Source organism: Ceratotherium simum, chromosome 14 (genome assembly GCF_057802395.1).
Source record: "Ceratotherium simum simum isolate JZ-2026a chromosome 14, ASM5780239v1, whole genome shotgun sequence".
NCBI lineage: Eukaryota > Metazoa > Chordata > Mammalia > Perissodactyla > Rhinocerotidae > Ceratotherium > Ceratotherium simum.
Genome location: NC_141913.1, coordinates 45,545,640 through 45,564,524, shown reverse-complemented (window position 1 = coordinate 45,564,524; position 18,885 = coordinate 45,545,640). Strand labels below are relative to the sequence as shown.

At 40.1% G+C, this 18,885-nt stretch overlaps 1 protein-coding gene and 1 non-coding gene across 3 annotated transcripts; both read left to right on the top strand.

The window, feature by feature from the left end:
• The first annotated feature begins 325 nt into the window (after positions 1–325).
• LOC147915324 (U6 spliceosomal RNA) lies at positions 326–429 on the top strand. The gene has a single exon (XR_015554352.1). It is a non-coding gene; the product is annotated as a U6 spliceosomal RNA (small nuclear RNA).
• Positions 430–1,874: 1,445 nt separating this feature from the next.
• On the top strand, positions 1,875–18,605 carry NARS1 (asparaginyl-tRNA synthetase 1). Of its 2 annotated transcripts, none has more exons than XM_004422574.3 (15): positions 1,875–2,028; positions 3,343–3,425; positions 5,500–5,565; positions 5,666–5,758; positions 5,845–5,934; positions 6,849–6,927; positions 7,771–7,841; positions 10,773–10,859; positions 12,408–12,629; positions 12,739–12,938; positions 13,359–13,494; positions 14,147–14,260; positions 16,364–16,495; positions 16,809–16,940; positions 17,476–18,605. In XM_004422574.3, exons 1-15 carry the CDS (start codon positions 1,986–1,988, stop codon positions 17,605–17,607), a joined length of 1,680 nt encoding a protein of 559 aa, XP_004422631.1. In that variant the 5' UTR covers positions 1,875–1,985; the 3' UTR covers positions 17,608–18,605. The 2 variants fall into 2 exon arrangements, with proteins under 2 accessions (XP_004422631.1, XP_087295398.1); XM_087439272.1 differs by having other exon boundaries at positions 1,924–2,028; positions 3,346–3,425.
• The last annotated feature ends 280 nt before the right edge of the window (positions 18,606–18,885 follow it).

Genomic DNA, 18,885 nt, shown 5'->3' with positions numbered 1-18,885 from the left:
TGAGTGTAAGGTGGACCAAGTGACTCGAATATAATGAATACAATACGGTAACAGTGATGGGTTATCACTTCCGAGAGCAGGCTACAAAACACTGTGACTTCCATCTGGATTGCCCTCTCCCTTTCCCTCTCCCTTGCTTGCTCTGATGAAGCAAGCTGCTCTATGGAGAGGTCCACATGGCAAGGAACTGAGGGAGACCTCTGGCCAACAGCCAGCGAAGAACTGAGGCCCTCAGTCCAGCAGCCCATGAGGACCTGAAGCCTGCCGACACCCACTTGAGTGAGCATGGAAGAGGATCCACCCTGAGACTTAAGAATCTTAAATTGTGCTCACTTGGGCAGCACATACACTAGAATTGATACAATACAGAGATTAACACGGCCCCTGTGCAAGGATGACATGCCAATTCATGAAGTGTTCCATATTTTTAAGTAATCTTACACACAAATATCATTAAAAACTGCTTAAAAAAAAAAAAAAAGAATCTTAAATTAAGATGACCGCAGCCCGAGCTGTCACCTTGCTTGCAGCCTGTTGAGAGACCCAGAGCCAGAGGCCCCAGCTAAGCCTGGTCCAGATTCCAGGACCACAGACAATGTGAGAAAACAAATGTTGCTTGAAGTTTTGGGGTAGTTTATTATACAATAGGTAACGAACACAGTCTCAGTCTCCCTCTCTCTCTCTGTCTCTCTCTGATCACTTGCTTTGGGGGAAGTTAGCTGCCCTGTCGTTAGCAGCCCTATGGGAAGCCCACTTGGCAAGGAATGGAGGCCTTCCGCCAACAGCCAAATGAGTGAGCCAGGCAGCAGATCCCCACCTGGTGAAGCCATCAGATAACTGCACCCCCTGCCCACAGCTTGATTCAGAAAAGACTTTGTGCCAGAACCCCCAGCTCAGCCACTCCTGAATTCCTGCCCCTCCGAAATTGTGTGAGGCAATAAATTTGTTCTGCACCAATGACTAATACGTTGGCAAACAGAAAACATTCACCAAAGAGGGAAAAGGAAAGTCCATGAAATTGGGTGAAGTATTCTGGAAGAAAAGTATTTGGTTCATCTTTTTGATAGACTCTGATTCTATGCATGAAGTTATTTTCAGAGCTTCTTTCATAACAAAAGTTACGTTTTCCTTTGACTCAAGGACAGACTATGGGATTCCACTAAGTTGAGAAGGATCATGTTGGCTATCCTTCATTTAGTATTTATTACATGCTGGGCAGTAAACTTATATCATTCTTCACAAATAGAGAAATTGAGGCTCACACAGGTTAGGTCATTTATCTCAAGACACACAGTTAGGAAGAGGCAGAACCAGAATTCCAACCAGGCTTGTATTCCGAAGCCCTGGTTCTTTCCACAACATTATGGCTTCTCTAACAGTGATCCTTATAACTTGAAACGAAAATATACCATATTCTGAGTCGTAAATACAGAAGTGCATTCATTCGTTGAAGGTGGAAAGTTAAAGCATCTTCATATTTCAAAACAGGCGATGCATGTGAGATAGGGCTACCCCCACCCCCACCCCATCCCAGCGTTCCGAGGCTGGGATGGCGCTCAATACATTCGATGATGACATTAATTCCACAAGCATTCCAGCATCTGGGGATCTGGAACGAAATCCTTGGTCTGGTTTCCAAGAGGGCCCTGGCGCGCCTACAGTTGGGGGCGGAAGTGGAAGACTCAGCCCAGAAAGTTAGGGAGGTACAGACCGAAGGGAGCAGGAGTCTCCGGGTCCAGGGAGGCCCGGGCCAGCGGCGCCCGGGGAACGCGGAGCGGCGGGGCGGGTCGCCAGACCCGGAAGTTACCTCTGCCCGGACTAAAGATGGCGGCCGCAGCGACGCTCGCCCACGTCCTGTAACCTCCGGTAACCAATGGCGCCGCGACGCTCGGGCGACCCATGCGCGACGTTATCTGATGCAACGTCGGAGTCTAGGAAGCCGCCGGAGCACGTTGGGGTGATAGGGTGGTGGCGTTTTGCAGACGATGTCTTTGGAGGTGACCAGGGCGACCGCAGGGATGGTGCTGGGTGAGTGAGGGTTGGGGACCCCGGGGTGTGTAAGTGGGGCGGTGCTCCTGCCTAGGGTAGGAACCTGGTTCCGGCAGAACACAACGCTTATCTTGGTGCCTGGCACGGAGTGGGCGCTCCATCGCTGTTTATATGCGGAATGATGGGAGGGCGGGCCCACGCCGGGCCCGGACTCGCCGGCCGGGCCGGGCTCCCCTCGAGCCCAGTGTGTTCGGGGGCTGGGGTGGCGGCCGCTCCAGGCCCGCCCCGCTGCGAACAATCCCGTGATTCGGCTGAGACGTAGGCACTGCTTCGCACTGTCAGACTTCAGGGTAGCCCCCAAGTCTGGAACTCTCCAAAGTGATCGTCGGGAAAGGACTTCAGAATCCTAATTCTTTTTCACACATCCTCATTTATATTGAGATTTCCTGGGAGACCATACGGTAGAAAAAGGAGATCTGGATTGATGTCCCTGGGCACACTTACCAGTTGTGAGGCTTTCTGCAGTTTGTTTAACCTCAGAGCTTCGGTTTCCTTTAAAGACCTGAGGAAACTGGTATTTATTTGACATCTGTGTAGTGGCGCTGGGGTATCCCATTTGTATGTGTAATTTTATTTTGTCCTCATTACAGCCCTTCAAGATGGATATTGTTTTCCTCATTTTATAGAGAAAAAATAAGCTCAGAAAGGTTAAGTGCATTCGGCAGGGTCACCCTTGCTTTTAAGGTACAACGTCCAAGATTCCAGTCTGGTCTGGCTAACTTCAAAACCTTTCTTTAGGGGCTGGCCTGGTGGCGTAGTGGTTGAGTTCGCGTGCTTTGCTTTGGCGGCCTGGGGTTTTGGGGGTTCGGATCCGAGGCATGGACCTACACACCGCTCATCAAGCCATGCTGTGGCAGCATCCCGCATACAAAATAGAGGAATGCTAATACGGATGTTAGCTCAGGGACCATCTTCCTCAAGCAAAAAGAGGAAGATTGGCAACAGATATTAGCTCAGGACGTATGTTCCTCACTGAAAAAAAAACAACACGGAAAACAAACCCTTCTTTATTGTTGGCGACTTAAGTAGATAGAAGCAGTATCACAAATTAAAATGATCAAAGTTTATTTTGAAAAACTAAATTTGTAACTAATATGTTTTTATGAGATGGATGTCACTGAAATACATGAGTGGGAAAATAATTATGATAAAATTTCTTTTGGACTGTGGTAATTTTTTACTAATTAGATGCTTGTTCTGTTTACAGAGATAAAGAATGGATAAAGTAGTTGTAGTATGAGGTGACTGATAGTCATTGGCCAAATGAGTAACTTATTCTCGTTTTATAAACAGCAGAGCTGTATGTCTCGGATCGAGAGGGAAATGATGCTACGGGTGATGGAACCAAGGAGAAACCTTTTAAAACAGGTCTAAAGGTAGTGTCTCTTCTCATTAGGAAAGTGACTTTGCATTTATTAATGACTCATGTCAATTATTATGTGACTTGTCAGTAATTTTATTTGAAGCACTAGGATTTGAAGAGAATTTTCAGAAAGGGGAAAGTAAGGAACGTATACAGAGATCTAGCTTTAAGAGTATTAGATGATCTAAGTTTAAACTTATTTGAACATTTTAAAAAGGTGTTATCTTTTCTTCTTTATCATGGGGCATTGCATGTTGGCATTTTTCTCTCCGGTGAGTCAGATGGCTGGTTTTTAAATTCTTGTAGAAATAAAAATGAGCTTCTCTCAGTCACTGAGCTCATGCCCAGGTTTCTTTTAAACTGACTCCTAAGAGGCCTCTTGGTGAATTTACCACTAGAATCCGGATGTGATCCTGAGCCTTGAAGACTCAAAGACCTGATTAATATCAGTACACCAAGAATGGACCCATTTCTTAGAGCAGATGCTCAAAAGCTCACGAGTCTGGAGCTTGAAGCCAGAGTGCTAATTTATTAATGTATCATTATTTCTCAGGACCTAGAATCCTCAAATGAGTTTAGCATATTCTCTCTAAGCAGACTTATATGGAAAGCCAAATACAGATCAGAGGGGTTCTTCGAGAACATGGACTCAGAACATGAGTGTTAGGTAACTGATTGCGTCAGGTTAAGGTGTGGGCCCAGACATCCCTCTTAAAGTAGCCATGGGCTTGCCATTTGCCTGAAGTGGCTACAGCTGCCACGTGAGGAAGATGGTTCAAGTTCCCTTCTTGGACAGCACTAGGAAAAGAACTGCCCTGACACTTGTTTTTCTGTGTTTCCACCCCTGGGCAGTCCCCCTTTTTGTTAGCTGTGTTACAGCATTTATTTAGGTTAGAATCAAGTGTTCCTGTCCCGGGCACATTCTCTCCTCTTTTAGGTCATATTTATGGTTATGCTTTGGTGTATGGGTTATACGTGAATCTTACTTTTTAACCCTTAGAGGGAAATATTTCTCTCATTTTGAGTTGCTGGGGTGATTCCTGTGACTCTCCAAAACTGACAACAATGTTTAGGTGAATGTTTGCAGAATGTCACTGTTAGCAAAAGCGTGCCATTCTGATTTGGGGAATTACAGTTTGGGTCTTTCAATTTCAGTGATATAAAAAGAGGGATCAAGAGCGTGTCAGGTAGTAAATTAATTCCTAATGATTTACAAACATCTCTACAAAGTCTAATTGTTAAAAAGATGAATTCTCTTGGATGTTTTTAAAAAATCAGGTTCCCTCCTCCTCTACATCAGTCATTGAGGTGGGACTAGTGTTAAAACAAGAAGAAAGGTATTTTTTAGGTCTGGAAACTAGACCTTTTAGAAAGGGTCAGTTTTTGTCAGTTTCACATCTTACAACTGCAGAGAGTAATTTGTTGCATTTCTTGGTTGAGTTGATAACTGCGGGAAAAATTTGAAGGAATATTTGAAGTGGTGAATAAAACATCCATCTCTTACATACTTTCAGCTATCTATTTTTTAAAAAAAGAATACAAACTATGAAATATTAAATGACACAGCAGTACCTAACTTGTCCCAGTGTTAGTATTCTGCATATGGGAATTTCTCAAATTAAATGAAGCTTAGCTTTTTGTGTTCTTTGCCATTATCTTGTTGAAAGAGTTTCAGAAACATCTTCCTTGATTTCTCAGTGAGGATTAACATTTAGATGTGATCTGCAATTGGCTTTTGCTGTTAACCATCTCTTCTGTTGTCAGCATACCTCCCTCTGGTCCCTACAGCTGCTTAAAATCTCTTGCTTCTTGTTTGCTTGTACTTGGAAGCTGTATACTGTGTCACCGAACTTGCTAGAATTGTTTGCAAAAGGACCTGAGGGCTTCTACTTGAAACAAAATAGTACGTTTAACCAGTCATTCATTCTGTCAACTTCAGTTTTTTGGCTATAGGGTTTTTATGCTTTTTTCTTGGCTCTTGATTATGTTCTAGATGGTTGAAGTTGCCTCATAATTAAGATGTTATGTCTCATTTCAAATATTGTGCAGTGTTAAAGAAATACCCTTTTTCTCCCTCCCCACCCAAGGCTTTGATGACAGTAGGAAAAGAACCATTTCCTACCATTTATGTAGATTCACAAAAAGAAAATGAGGTAAGGTGAACCAAAAACTTTACAGATTTATATTTTGTGAATAAATTTTCATCAGAACATAGAGGTCTTGAAAAAATTAAATATCTGTTTTTCTCTCTAGAGGTGGGATGTTATTTCTAAATCACAGATGAAGAACATTAGAAAAATGTGGCATAGGGAACAAATGAAGAATGAATCCCGGGAAAAGAAAGAGGTGAACAATGAATTTGCCACTGTGAACATTTTTAAAGTTAGAACACTAGAAACCATGTTAACAAATTGTTTTATTATTAAAATTAGGCAGAAGACAATTTGCGAAGAGAAAAGAACCTGGAAGAAGCAAAGAAGATTACCATTAAAAACGATCCAAGTCTTCCAGAGCCAGAATGTGTAAGTGTGACATGTGTCGTTTCAAATATCATGGACTTGTCATGGGGAACCATTCTTTCTGTATCTGAGAGGCATGCTGTGTGGTCTGTTCCTTTACTTGTTTGTCTGCTTTCCCTTTAGAAGGGATAAAGAGAAGTGACGTTTTAGAGTTATAAGGCTGGTACTTTTGGGGTTCATTTTATTATAAAGTTTAGTAATTGCGTGTTGAACGGATTCTGTCCTAACTAAAAGCCAGCAGACCTGGGATCCGGGCCTGGCTGTACTGTGTGGCGTTGGTCAACTGCTTTTTGCCCTCCCTAAGTAGCCGTTTCCACACCATAAAATGAGGAGGTCAAAATCCATCGTTCTTTAAATCCATAAAAAGTTTCGTGATTTTATGAAATTGGAGGCCTTCTATATTCTTTCTAGAACAGAATACTGGACTGTGAATGGACATGGTTGGATTTCAGGTAGTTCTTACTGCTGATGAATTGTTACAGTATTCCTGCTTCCTTGGTGGTGAAGCTGTTTCCTTGGCTACATCCACCATCCCCTTCCTCTGCTCATCTCCCTTCTCCTTCATCCCCCAAACGCCTCCTAGCATGTCAGGAGGGACTTGTGAAGTCAGGGAAAGGGCTCCCTGTGGACTTGGGTTGTTGCTGGTGTGAATTCAGGTCTTCGTTGATTTCATATAGCAATATCTGAAATTCTGGGTGTTGCTCATTTTGCACTAAGAGAAAGAAGACTTGGATTTTTTTTAACTGCTCGGGTATGGTGACATTTTTTGGTTCTGACCTGTAGTAGAGTGATTGTCTGCAGTTTTGCACCATTTGTGAATTTTTAACACTTTACTGCCACCCATTTAATATTAGTGAAAAAGTTGATATGTGGTAAATGACACGATTGGTCAAATGTTATTTATTTTAACCTGACAGGTGAAAATTTGTGCATTAGAAGGATATAGAGGCCAAAGAGTAAAGGTGTTTGGCTGGGTCCACAGGCTGCGTCGGCAAGGTAAATGGCGTACCCCTCTTCTCTATTTTTCATTTTAAATATTCCTGGTCGAAGATGAAGAAGAACATAAAAACATTTACTTGGGGTTATTTTTGTTTTTGGATGCTAGCTTTTTAAAGGAGATTATGATTTATATCCTAAATTTGTTTTTGTTTAATGACTATTAAAAGCTTAAAAATTAAGTACTATTTAGCTGTAAGCAATCACACTGATCAGGAGGTATCCAGTAAATATTTGTCTAATTGAATTTAATTATTTAATGAAAAGCAGAGGCTGTATTATAGAAAGTGCAGAGCCAAATCTGAAGCTAATTTATACCAGTAGTGTTGACTTGTATAATTAGTATATTTGCATTCTACTCTCTCAGTCCTGATGTTTTGCTTTCTCTTTTTCTTTGTATTGTTTTGTTATATGTATTTATTGTAAGTGGTTATCAAATCCTTCATAAAAAGAAATGGGCATAAATAAGAAAAAGTGATTCTGTACGGTAGTGTTTATGCACCTCCCTCTGAACGCACAGAACCACGCACTAGGCATTGTGGGGAATTCATCGGTGAATAAGACATAATTCCTCATCTCACGTTGCTTCCTGTCTTGCTTACCCGTGATCATGTGGATCATGAGTGTCACTTAGGATTCGAAAGTACAATGAAGACAATAAACTGCTTTACAAATACTGAGTAGTGATATTACCGATGGACACTTCAGGAGAAGGGGCCCACGTGGGAGGTTTGAATTTTCACTGTTTGACTTGGAGTTTCCTTTATATAAGATTAACTTATGAGAAAGTGCTTTTAAGTGCCTTGAGAACAGTCTGGCTAAATTTCTTTTTCTCATTTTTAGGAAAGAATTTAATGTTTCTGGTGTTGCGGGATGGTACAGGATATCTTCAGTGTGTCTTGTCGGATGATTTGGTAAATATTTTCTCTTATTTGTGGCTAAAAATTAGATTTTTTCTGTAGGTTCCTTTATTGTTAGTTTTGGGAGTTTTAGGAGCTGTATACCTACTTTAAGCCAGCCCTAGTGGTCTAGTGATTAATATTCGGTACTCTCACCACCACCACCCGTCTGTTGGTTGTTGGACTGTGGTGGCTACGTGTTGCTGTGATGCTGAAAGCTATGCCACCAGTATTTCACATACCAGTAGGGTCACCCGTGGTGGACAGGTTTCAGTGGAGCTTCTAGACTAAGACAGACAAGGAAGAAGGACCTGACCCCCCACTTCCAAAAAAACTGACCGTGAAAACACTATGAATAGCAGTGGAACATTGTCTGATAGAGCACCAAAAGTGAGAGGATGGTGCAAAAGGACCGGGCAGGGTTCTGCTCTGCTGGACACAGGGTCGCTAGGAGTCAGAATCCACTCACCAGCACTAACAACAATAATACAATTTTAAACTGTTATGGAAAATTTCCAACACATGAAAAATGGAAGAGTATAAAAAATCTTCGTGTACTTATCACTCATCTTAAGTAATGTCTTAGTCAGTTTGGACTGCTGTAACAAAGTACCAGAGACTGGTGGCTTATAAATGACAGAAATTTCTTTCTTACGGTTCTGGAGGAAGGAAGTCTGAGATCAGGGTGTCAGCACTGTCAGGTTCTAGTGAGGGCCCTCTTCCAGGTTGCAGACTGCTGACTTCCCGTGGTCTCCTTGCGCAGGAGGGAGCAGAGTGGGGAAGCAAGCTCTCCTTATAAGGGCACTAATCCCATTCATGAGGGCTCCACCCTCGTGACCTCATCAAATCCTAATTATCTCCCAAAGGCCCCACTTCCTAATACCATCACATTGGGAGGTGGGGGGTAGGACACAAATATTAAGTCCACAACAAGTAATGACTAATATATGGCCAGTTCTGGTTTACTACTCTCCTCTTTTACTGTCTAGACAGTGTATCATTTCATATAAATATACTTGCATATGTAAATCCAAGAAAAAAAAATATATATTTTTTTTGGTGAGGAAGATTAGCCCTGAGCTAACATCCATTGCCAGTCTTCCTCTTTTTGCTGAGGAAGATTAGCCCTGAGCTAACATCTGTGCCCATCTTCCTCTATTTTGTATATGGGGTGCTGCCACAGCATGGCTTGATGAGTGGTACGTAGGTTCACACCTGGGATCCAAACCTGTGAACCCCGGGCTGCCGAAGCGGAGAGCAAGAACTTAACCACTACGCCACTGGGCTGGCCCCCCAAAAAATATTTTTAATATAACCACATTGTCCTTATCACACCTCCCAAAATTAACACAAATAAATATCTAGTCAAATTCTCCCAGTTGATTCATAATGTCTTTTTATAGTTGGTTGGTTTGAGTGAGGACCCAAACAAGATCTACATAGTGCATTTAGGTGACACATCTCTGAAATCCCTTTTCATTCTCTTTTCTTTTTTTTTTTTTTGAAGCGTTGTCAGACAAGTGATGATAAACCTGCTTGTGTGGTAGTCTGTGGGTAAAAGTTATTGATATAGGCGTTTTTTGTTTTTTTTTTTAATTAATTAATTTATTTTTCCCCCAAAGCCCCAGTAGATAGTTGTATGTCATGGTTGCACATCCTTCTAGTTGCTATATGTGGGACACGGCCTCAGCATGGCCCCAGAGAAGCGGTGCCTCGGTGCGCGCCCGGGATCTGAACCCCGGGCCGCCAGCAGCAGAGCACGCGCACTTAACCACTTAGCCATGGGGCCGGCCCTCATTCTCTTTTCTTTTCCCCCTCTTTGCCATTTATTTGTTGGAAAACACCTGGTCTTTTGTCCAGTGGAACTTCTCACATTCTGGATTTGGTTGATTGCATCTTGAGGTGTCATTTAGCATGTCCTCTGTCCTCTGTATTTCTTATAAGCTGGAGCTTAGGTCTGATCAGATTCATGGTTTTTTTGGGGACAGCTACGTCGTGGGAAAAGCTGAGGTCTTCCAATTGCATCTCATCATGAAGCACGAAGTGATGTCCAGTTGTCTTTTTTTATGATTAGTGGGTTCAGGTGTTGATAGCCTGATCCTTGCATTAATAAAGTTCCCCATCGCTTTTCTCCTAAGGATTTTATCAAGTATTGATGATCATAGCCTAGATGGACTCTGTGTATTATTTTAACTGTCTGAATTTTAAAGAAAAAGAAAAATGAAGTTTCCAGATTTTTTTTTTTTTTAATTTTTCCCCCAAAGCCCCAGTAGATAGTTGTGTGTCACAGTTGCACATCCTTCTAGTTGCTGCATGTGGGACGCGGCCTCAGCATGGCTGGACAAGCAGTGCATCAGTGCACACCCGGGATCCGAACCTGGGCCGCCAGCAGCGGAGCGCGAGCACTTAACCGCTAAGCCACAGGGCCGGCCCCATCCAGATATTTTTAAGAGATGTGAGTTAGTGTCATTTATGCATATGTATATATATAAAACTTATATTTACATATATATGTGTATCTATATATAGATACGTCTTTCTCTTACTAAAATAGCTATTCTTTATTAATATTAAAAATTGCTGGACATCTTCTTTTTTTTTTTTTTTTAAAGATTTTATTTATTTATTTTTTCCCCCCAAAGCCCTAGTAGATAGTTGTATGTCATACAACTATCTGCACATCCTTCTAGTTGCTGTATGTGGGACGCGGCCTCAGCATGGCTGGAGAAGCGGTGCGTCCGTGCGCGCCCGGGATCAGAACCCAGGCTGCCAGCAGCGGAGCGTGTACACTTAACCGCTAAGCTATGGGGCCGGCCCTGGACATCTTCTTATTTTACTAGTTTTGGCCCAGATAACTTGTTTGTAAATAATCCCCTTTGCTTTCTGTGTGTTAGAATATTTTAATGTAAATGTGAATAACTAAATTTGAACTTGATCTTTTTGCAGTGTCAGTGTTACAATGGAGTACTCTTGTCCACCGAGAGTAGTGTTGCAGTGTATGGAATGCTAAATCTTACCCCAGAGGGCAAGCAGGTAAGTGGATTGAGTTCGTCTCTGGGCGAATAGATGTTCATTTGTTTGTTTTCCAATGCCTTTATTTGTACTATGGTAATGGGCATATAAATACACAGATATGGTACACTTGCTAAATTTAGTATACTTTTTCCTTTTCCAGTGAAATATGTACACTGTACAGATCATATGATGTAACAAACTCAGGGATTTCCAACCTTATAGAATTCCTGAATAATCCTCATGGGCCATATTGTAGCCACTTTGCTGTGGGTGTGTGAATAATTTTTCAGCTAGGTGGAAATGAAAACAATCTTCCCAAAAATTTTAGGAAAGAAAAGTAATCTAAATCTGAAACTTTCTGAATAGAGTTTGAAAGCCTCTTTTTAAAAAAAGTTAAGTATAACTCTGATATTCAGAGAATGGTTTGTTCCCCAGCCAAAAGGCACATAACTTATACCAGTTAACAGTTACTTGATGGTAATTATTGTTCAAATAACTACTGTGGTTTTATTTGTTGTCTGGGAAGGAAAACAAACAAATTTGACACATTAACCACCAGAGGGAGCCCCTAGAGTCTACCTAATAGGCTAGAACTATTGATAAAAGAGAATCTCCCAGAGTTCATGTAAAAGAACCTATATTAAGAAAAAATATCTGATTCCTGTTCACTGAATTTTGCTTGGACGTAACGTGATTGCAAAATGGAGTGGTTGTCCTGATGTTGCTTGCTGTCCAGTGTTTGGCATTAAGATAATTATATATTCTATGATATGTGGCTTCTAAAATGAATTGCTTTTAATGGAATTATTTGGGAGAATTTGAATTTTTACTATATATCTGTTCCAAAGAGAAATAGCTTTGAGTAAAACCTTTGCATTTAAGGAGTTTTCAATGTGGGTAATATGTTATTTTAAATAATTGGCAAAGGCTAGAAAGAGATACCAAAATGTTAACAGTAGTAGTTCCACTGAGTTATGGGATTATAGTTTATTTTATTTTCTAGTTTGTGCTTTTCTTTTTTTGTTTGTTTGTTTGTTTTTGTGAGAAAGATCAGCCTTGAGCTAACGTCCATGCTAATCCTCCTCTTTTTGCTGAGGAAGACTGGCTCTGAGCTAACATCTATTGCCAATCCTCCTCCTTTTTATTTTTCCCCAAAGCCCCGGTAGATAGTTGTACGTCATAGTTGCACATCCTTCTAGTTGCTATATGTGGGACGCAGCCTCAGCATGGCCGGAGAAGCGGTGCATTGGTGCGCGCCCGGGATCTGAACCCAGGCCGCCAGCAGCAGAGCCCGCGCACTTAACTGCTAAGCCACGGGGCCAGCCCTGTGCTTTTCTAATTTTGAAAAATTGCGTGTGTGTATATACTCTGAAAGAAATATTAAATGTATCAATATGAAATTGAATTACTAGGTCTTTGTTTTTAGAAGGGTAGGCTAATAATGATGAGGTTCTTAGAAATATCAGCTGAACATTTGACATAAATTAAAATCTTTAATAAATGTTAGTTTTTTGTTTCCTTCTCCCTCCTTTCTTTCTCCCTCCCACCCACTTTTTAAAAATTTAGGCTCCTGGGGGCCATGAGCTGAGTTGTGACTTCTGGGAACTGATTGGGTTGGCCCCTGCTGGAGGAGCTGATAACTTGATCAACGAAGAGTCTGACGTTGATGTCCAGCTCAACAACAGACACATGATGATCCGAGGAGAGAACATGTCCAAAATCCTAAAAGCACGCTGCATAGTCACCAGGTGCTTCAGAGATCACTTCTTTGACAGGGGCTACTATGAAGTAAGTGTGCGTGGGTCATCTTTTGCAAATGATACCTTCTGCCATTTTTAAATTTGAATAGTAGTGCTCACAATAGGCCTTTATTTACTCCTTCTTTCCATTTGAACAGGTTACTCCTCCAACATTAGTGCAAACACAAGTGGAAGGTGGTGCCACACTCTTCAAGCTGAACTATTTTGGGGAAGAGGCATTTTTGACCCAGTCCTCTCAGTTGTACCTGGAGACCTGCATTCCAACTCTGGGAGATGTTTTTTGTATTGCACAGTCATACAGGGCAGAACAATCCAGAACACGAAGGCACCTGGCTGAGTACGGAATTGTCTTTTTATTTTAATTAAAAAAAAATTTTTAGGAAAATTTGTTTAGAGAAGCAATCTTTATAGAGGCAAATGATGTCTATGTAAAAAATTGTGCTATATTAAGAGGATATATGAAGGGCAGTTGAATAAATTAATGGAAACCACATAAGAAGTTTTGCGTCTTAGGCCACAGCTAGCTAAGGTCTGTTTTGTCCCTTTGCCTTGATCCTTTATGTGTTAAGGAATAAATAAGAAATCACTATTCAAGGGGGAAGGGTAGGGGCTAGTCTAAAACTTGTTTGCCGAGTTGGGAGTTGGTTAGTGAGGTTGCAAGTTGCCTTTCTGGGCTGTTTCCCAGTGTTAAAACCCTTGCTTGAGAGAAACTTAGCAGAAAAGAAGAGCAGCTCCGAGCTAGTGTCTCGTTCTTCAGATACAGTCACGTGGAAGCAGAGTGCCCTTTCGTGACCTTTGAGGAGCTCCTGAACCGACTGGAGGACTTGGTTTGTGACGTGGTCGAGAGAGTCTTGAAATCACCTGCAGGAAGCATAGTGTATGACCTCAACCCGGTGGGTGTAGTGTTTTATGGAAATACAAAATTATGATTCTTTTTTGGAAGGCAATGAAGTCTTCACCCTCAGTTTTTGTACATTTGATGCCTTAGTGAGCTTTGAAATAAGTGACAAGTATATGTATATTTGTCAAGATACAGTATAACAACATTATATTAGTTTCAGATGTAACAACATAATGATTCCCTATATGTATATCTTGCAAAATGATCACCACAGTAAGTCTAGTTAACATCCAACACCACACATAGTTACCATTTTCTTTTCTTGTGATGCGACCTTTTAAGATCTACTCTCTTAGCAACTTTCAAATTTATAATACGGTATTAACTGTAGTCCCCATGCTGTACGTTACATCCCTGTGACTTATTTATTTTATAACTGGAAGTTTGTACCTTTTGATCCCCTTCACCCATTTCTGGACTAATATTTTGAAGACTAAAATTTGATACTAGTCATTGCCAATACTTCATAATATTTTAATTTACATAGGAGAAGGTTCATATATGTTTTCCATTTTTAGGAATGTCCACATTGTTTTCTAGTCTGAAATAATATTTTACAATGATGGTAAATAGTTTTTCTTAAAATGGGAATTTTAGTGTAAACGGTTGCTTTATATACACTATATTTTTTCTTTCGACTATAGAACTTCAAGCCCCCCAAACGGCCTTTCAGACGGATGAACTATTCAGATGCTATTGTGTGGCTAAAAGAACACAACATAAAGAAAGAAGATGGAACTTTCTATGAATTTGGAGAGGTATGTATTCCTTTCTATTGTTGTTTCAGAGGTGGGATTCATTAACCAGTAATGCACAAGGCATCTTCTTATCAAGTAAATGATAACAACAGAACCTTCTTCTTGGGCTTGTCTGAGGATTCATTGAGTTAGTAGATGTAGAGTAAGCCTTCGAACAGTGCCTTTTCTGTAGTGTTCAATAAATACTAAAAAGTTCTTAGCCTTCGCATCTCATCCTTTGCCTTTTTCCTCTTCTTCAAGCGTGGTCAATCCATGGTCGTGACTTATAAGCTCTCGTTGTAATTCTCTAGGCTGGCAGGATGCTTCAGAAAGTGTGAACTTTGAAATTATACGCAAAATGTAATTGATATGTATATGTATTTGTTTTGTTTTTCTGGGGAAAGTATCTGGCTTTTTCAAAAAGGACTCCTCCCCCCAAAACAGTGAGGTTAAACTCCTTCATGTGGAGGAGATTCAAAGAAGAAACTAGCCATTGGTTCAAATGCAAAACCAAGAGAGAAGGCCTTGATGGGGAAAGTGGCTCGGTGTCCTAGATAAAGTGAGCATGTATCTGTTTTGCCTGGGACCACCCTCCTAGCTGAATTGAGGGTATAGATTGTTAACGTTATTCTAAGCCCTCTTCCCTGTGCGTTGAACTATTCCTTTCATAGTATTTGCAAATCTAACCGTTTTACAGATGAAATGTAATTATTGCTCACTAGAGTTCTGTTTTGTTTTTAGAAGGAATTTACAGAAAGGACAAACAGTATACTAGATCTATATAAATTACTCTTACTGTTTCATGAATTCAGGTGATGATGTATAATAACAAAATTTTGTACTGAAAACTTGAGAACTACTATTACCTAATACTTAGCAAAGTAGTGTGATTGAGTGGAAAGAATACAAGCTTTGAAGTAAGAAGGCCCTCCAGGTGGGCTAGCTCCCACCTTTGTGCTTACCGCTGTATAAATAAAGGCCAGGGACCCCCCTCTCTGGTTCTGTGTCTTTACCTGGGAGGTAACATTCACTTGGTAAAGTTGTGCACACTCAGGGAGCTAAATGCCCAGCAGGGTTCATGGCACAGGAAGCCCTCCACGCATGTCAGCATTTACTCAGTACTGATGTCATCCCATACACAAGAGGACGCTAGAGTAGATAAACGGTCTTCAGACTTTGGAATGTGCAGTAAGGCCCCCTTTCCCCCAATTAAATCTTATGCAGAACTCCAGCATGGAAAGCAAATAAAGGGTGAGAGATCAGAGCTCTCACACTCATCTCCCATTCCCTCTCTGTCCTTTAGAGGGCGCAGGGCTCCAGGGACTAGAGCTTGAAAACAGCTGTGCCAGGTGACTGCTAAGTTCTTACATTAAACAAATCAATGAGTCTTGTCCAATTCTCTCTGTCAGTTTGACTGGGACAAGAGTTTTCAGTTTTAACTTGAATTTACGTGTGGTTTACTGAAGGATGTTTTGAGAGAGAAACATATTAACTTGATTCATCATCATCTAACATTTCTTGGCTAACTATTCCAGGTGTGGGTACACTTACAAATTTGACATTGGTTATTTGTCTTACAACTGTGTCTTTCTACCATTGAAGGCATATAGATTTATTATAACAGGAAAGAAGTACAGATAACAGGAGCGTTTAAAGATTGGTGTTATTAATAAGATACTCTGTGTGTAGATCAGTGATGTTCTGAAGCATTCACTGATTATCCTATGCCTTATGGGACTAAGTGGACCACATTTGCTGCAGAGCTAGATAAAACTAGCCACTGAAAAAAATAACTAAGCAGTATCTAGTCACAGAGATAATAGCTTGGGTGGGGGTTTTTTTTTTTTTTTTTTTCATTCTTCAAGCAGCATGACTCTTGAGATATACTGTAGAAGGAGGCAGATCTTTTTACAGGTCTTTCATTAACTGCGTATGAGTTTTTTAATATGTTTATTTGGTTTTGAAAGAAATTGTCCCTTACCCCCATATGTATGGGTTTTGGGTGGGTGTATATTCTCTAATCTGTTGCATTAATAAGATGAGGGCTGCTACTGGGTGAAAGAGCTGCTTCTGTCTTGTTGCATTTCGAGGTGTAAATGTCAATGAAGTCTTGTTTAACCTCAGGACATTCCAGAAGCTCCTGAGAGACTGATGACGGACACCATTAATGAGCCGATCTTGCTGTGTCGATTTCCCGTGGAGATCAAGTCCTTCTATATGCAGCGATGTCCTGAGGATTCCCGCCTTACTGAATCTGTCAGTTTGTGATTCAAATAGTATTAGTAATTTTGCTTTCTAAGGGGGTAGGGACTCATTAGAATAAGATATAGCTCATGGCAAATATTTCATTATAAATCTAGAATGACGATATTTAAAAAGTGTTTTTGTCTTCTGATTGGGTGTAACATACCTTGTTAAATTATAGAATTTGAACAATATTTGAATTTTGCATGATCATAGTGCTCCTTTAGCTATTGGAGCTTAATTTTGATTTTCTTTTAAACTCTAGAGCAATGCCATGACTGATAGCCTGGTAGTAAGTATGCATTTTATTTACTTGTTTTTAAAGGTCGACGTGTTGATGCCCAATGTTGGTGAGATTGTGGGAGGCTCAATGCGTATCTGGGATAGTGAAGAACTGCTGGCAGGTTATAAAAGGGAAGGAATTGACCCCACTCCCTATTACTGGTACACAGATCAGGTAAAAACAATATTTTTTAACACTTCAAAAATTTTTTCACTGTAATAGTTCTGTATAAATTGAGATTTTTAAAAGGAGAGAATTTGGGGTGGTCCTTTGGCATTTGAACAAGCTGTATTCAGTTTCATGGTTATAATAATGTGGCATGTGAACATTGCTAGTTTTGTCTTTGGCCAATGGTATGTTAACTTCATTTGAAAACCTATTTAATGGCTGGCCTTGCTCACTGTTACTGAGTTTTTAAAAATTTGTCATTAGATCCTACCAATATCTAGTGCTGTCTTTGGTTTTCCTCTCAGGAACAGAGACATTGACTTAGTTTAAAGTTTGAAATCTCTTCTTTCCAGAGTGACACTTAATCTCTGGTTTATTTTTCATACCAAATTGTTCTTTAACGTGGTCCATGAGGGCATATAGATTAAGGGTTGAATTCTTAACCGCAATAAGCAAACTCATTTCACAGTAGATCCTTTTAATTGTTTAGACAATTTTAAACTAAGCATTTATTCCTCTCTCTCACTCTGTTTTTAAACAGAGAAAATATGGCACATGTCCTCATGGAGGATACGGCTTGGGCTTGGAACGATTCTTAACCTGGATCCTGAATAGGTACCACATCCGGGATGTTTGCTTATACCCTCGGTTTGTCCAGCGCTGCACGCCGTGACGGAGTCCTGAAGCATTAAGGAAAGAATACGGTTCATGAAAGGAACAAGCCGTCTCTTTAAAAAAAACAATAAGCCAAAATCTTCCCCTTTTTATTCCATTGGGGTATATTCGTTTCTGTTTTCTCTTTTTGTTTTCTATTCCTACTACCCCAAAATGCAATCCAAATCACTTGAATATCAAGTGACATTGATGTTGTCATTTTAAGAAAAAATATCCACTACAAAGTTTGGGAGAAATATGCAGCATGTAACTCTGCAGTTGTGAATACATTTCAGCATTTTATCCAATTATAGGTTGTAATCTTTGCATCATATATATACCATATATATAATTAAACAGTTTTTAATTATGGTCTAAGACGTTCCAGTAATTTAATCTTTCTGCCCTTTTAAGTGTAACTGGAATTCTTAATTTATATCACTTTATTGTATTAATGAGTTAAAACAAACATCTTGGGGGAAAATTGATGATATGGTGTAAAAATCTGCTAGTATCAGAACAGAGTATAATTCAGCAGTAGATACTGGAATCAAATGAATCAGTCTTTTGCACCATTTATTAACCTTTTCAAATCTATATGCTGCTTATAATTCTAAGGTATACGAATTGATGTGGAAGAATTTGTAAAAATGGAATTGCTTTAAACAATTTGAAGAGCAAATTTTTTTTTGATACTTTAGTGAACAGCATCCTTCCTAGCATTAGTGTAAGCTAAAGAGGCAGAGTGATCTTCCCTCCTTTGTGGTAGTTCCTAAGTAATTATGAGTAAATAAGTTCCAAAAGAATTTACAGCTGGAATCTTCATGACAACTGTAAGTGGCTGTTTGCGTCACCCCACACTGTGTCCTTAGATCTCATCTGTGCTACCTTGTTAACTGTCAGCAGGCTTATTAAATGACTTCATTTCAGATTTGGTTAATTTCTCCCCAAAAATGCATGTCATGTATTCTCAGTAGGCATATTCACAGCAATCAATAAACAGACATGTAAAAATTCTTTGCTGGCTTAATTCTTTTAAAGCTGAACATCTCTGTCTCCCATTAGTTCATGACTTTTGCATTTTTTTATCTTTTTGTTTTTTATGATATGTATATGTGAAATTAGATATTACTAAATTTAGTAGGTGTTACTAAAATTATGTGGTAATGAAGAGGAATGATTTTTAAAAATTAGATGTGAGTTCTAGTTATATCATCTAGAACTAGATGAACTAGATAACTAACATCTAGTTATATCATCTAGTTAAATCATCATTTTTGTAATCTTTTTTTGTGGG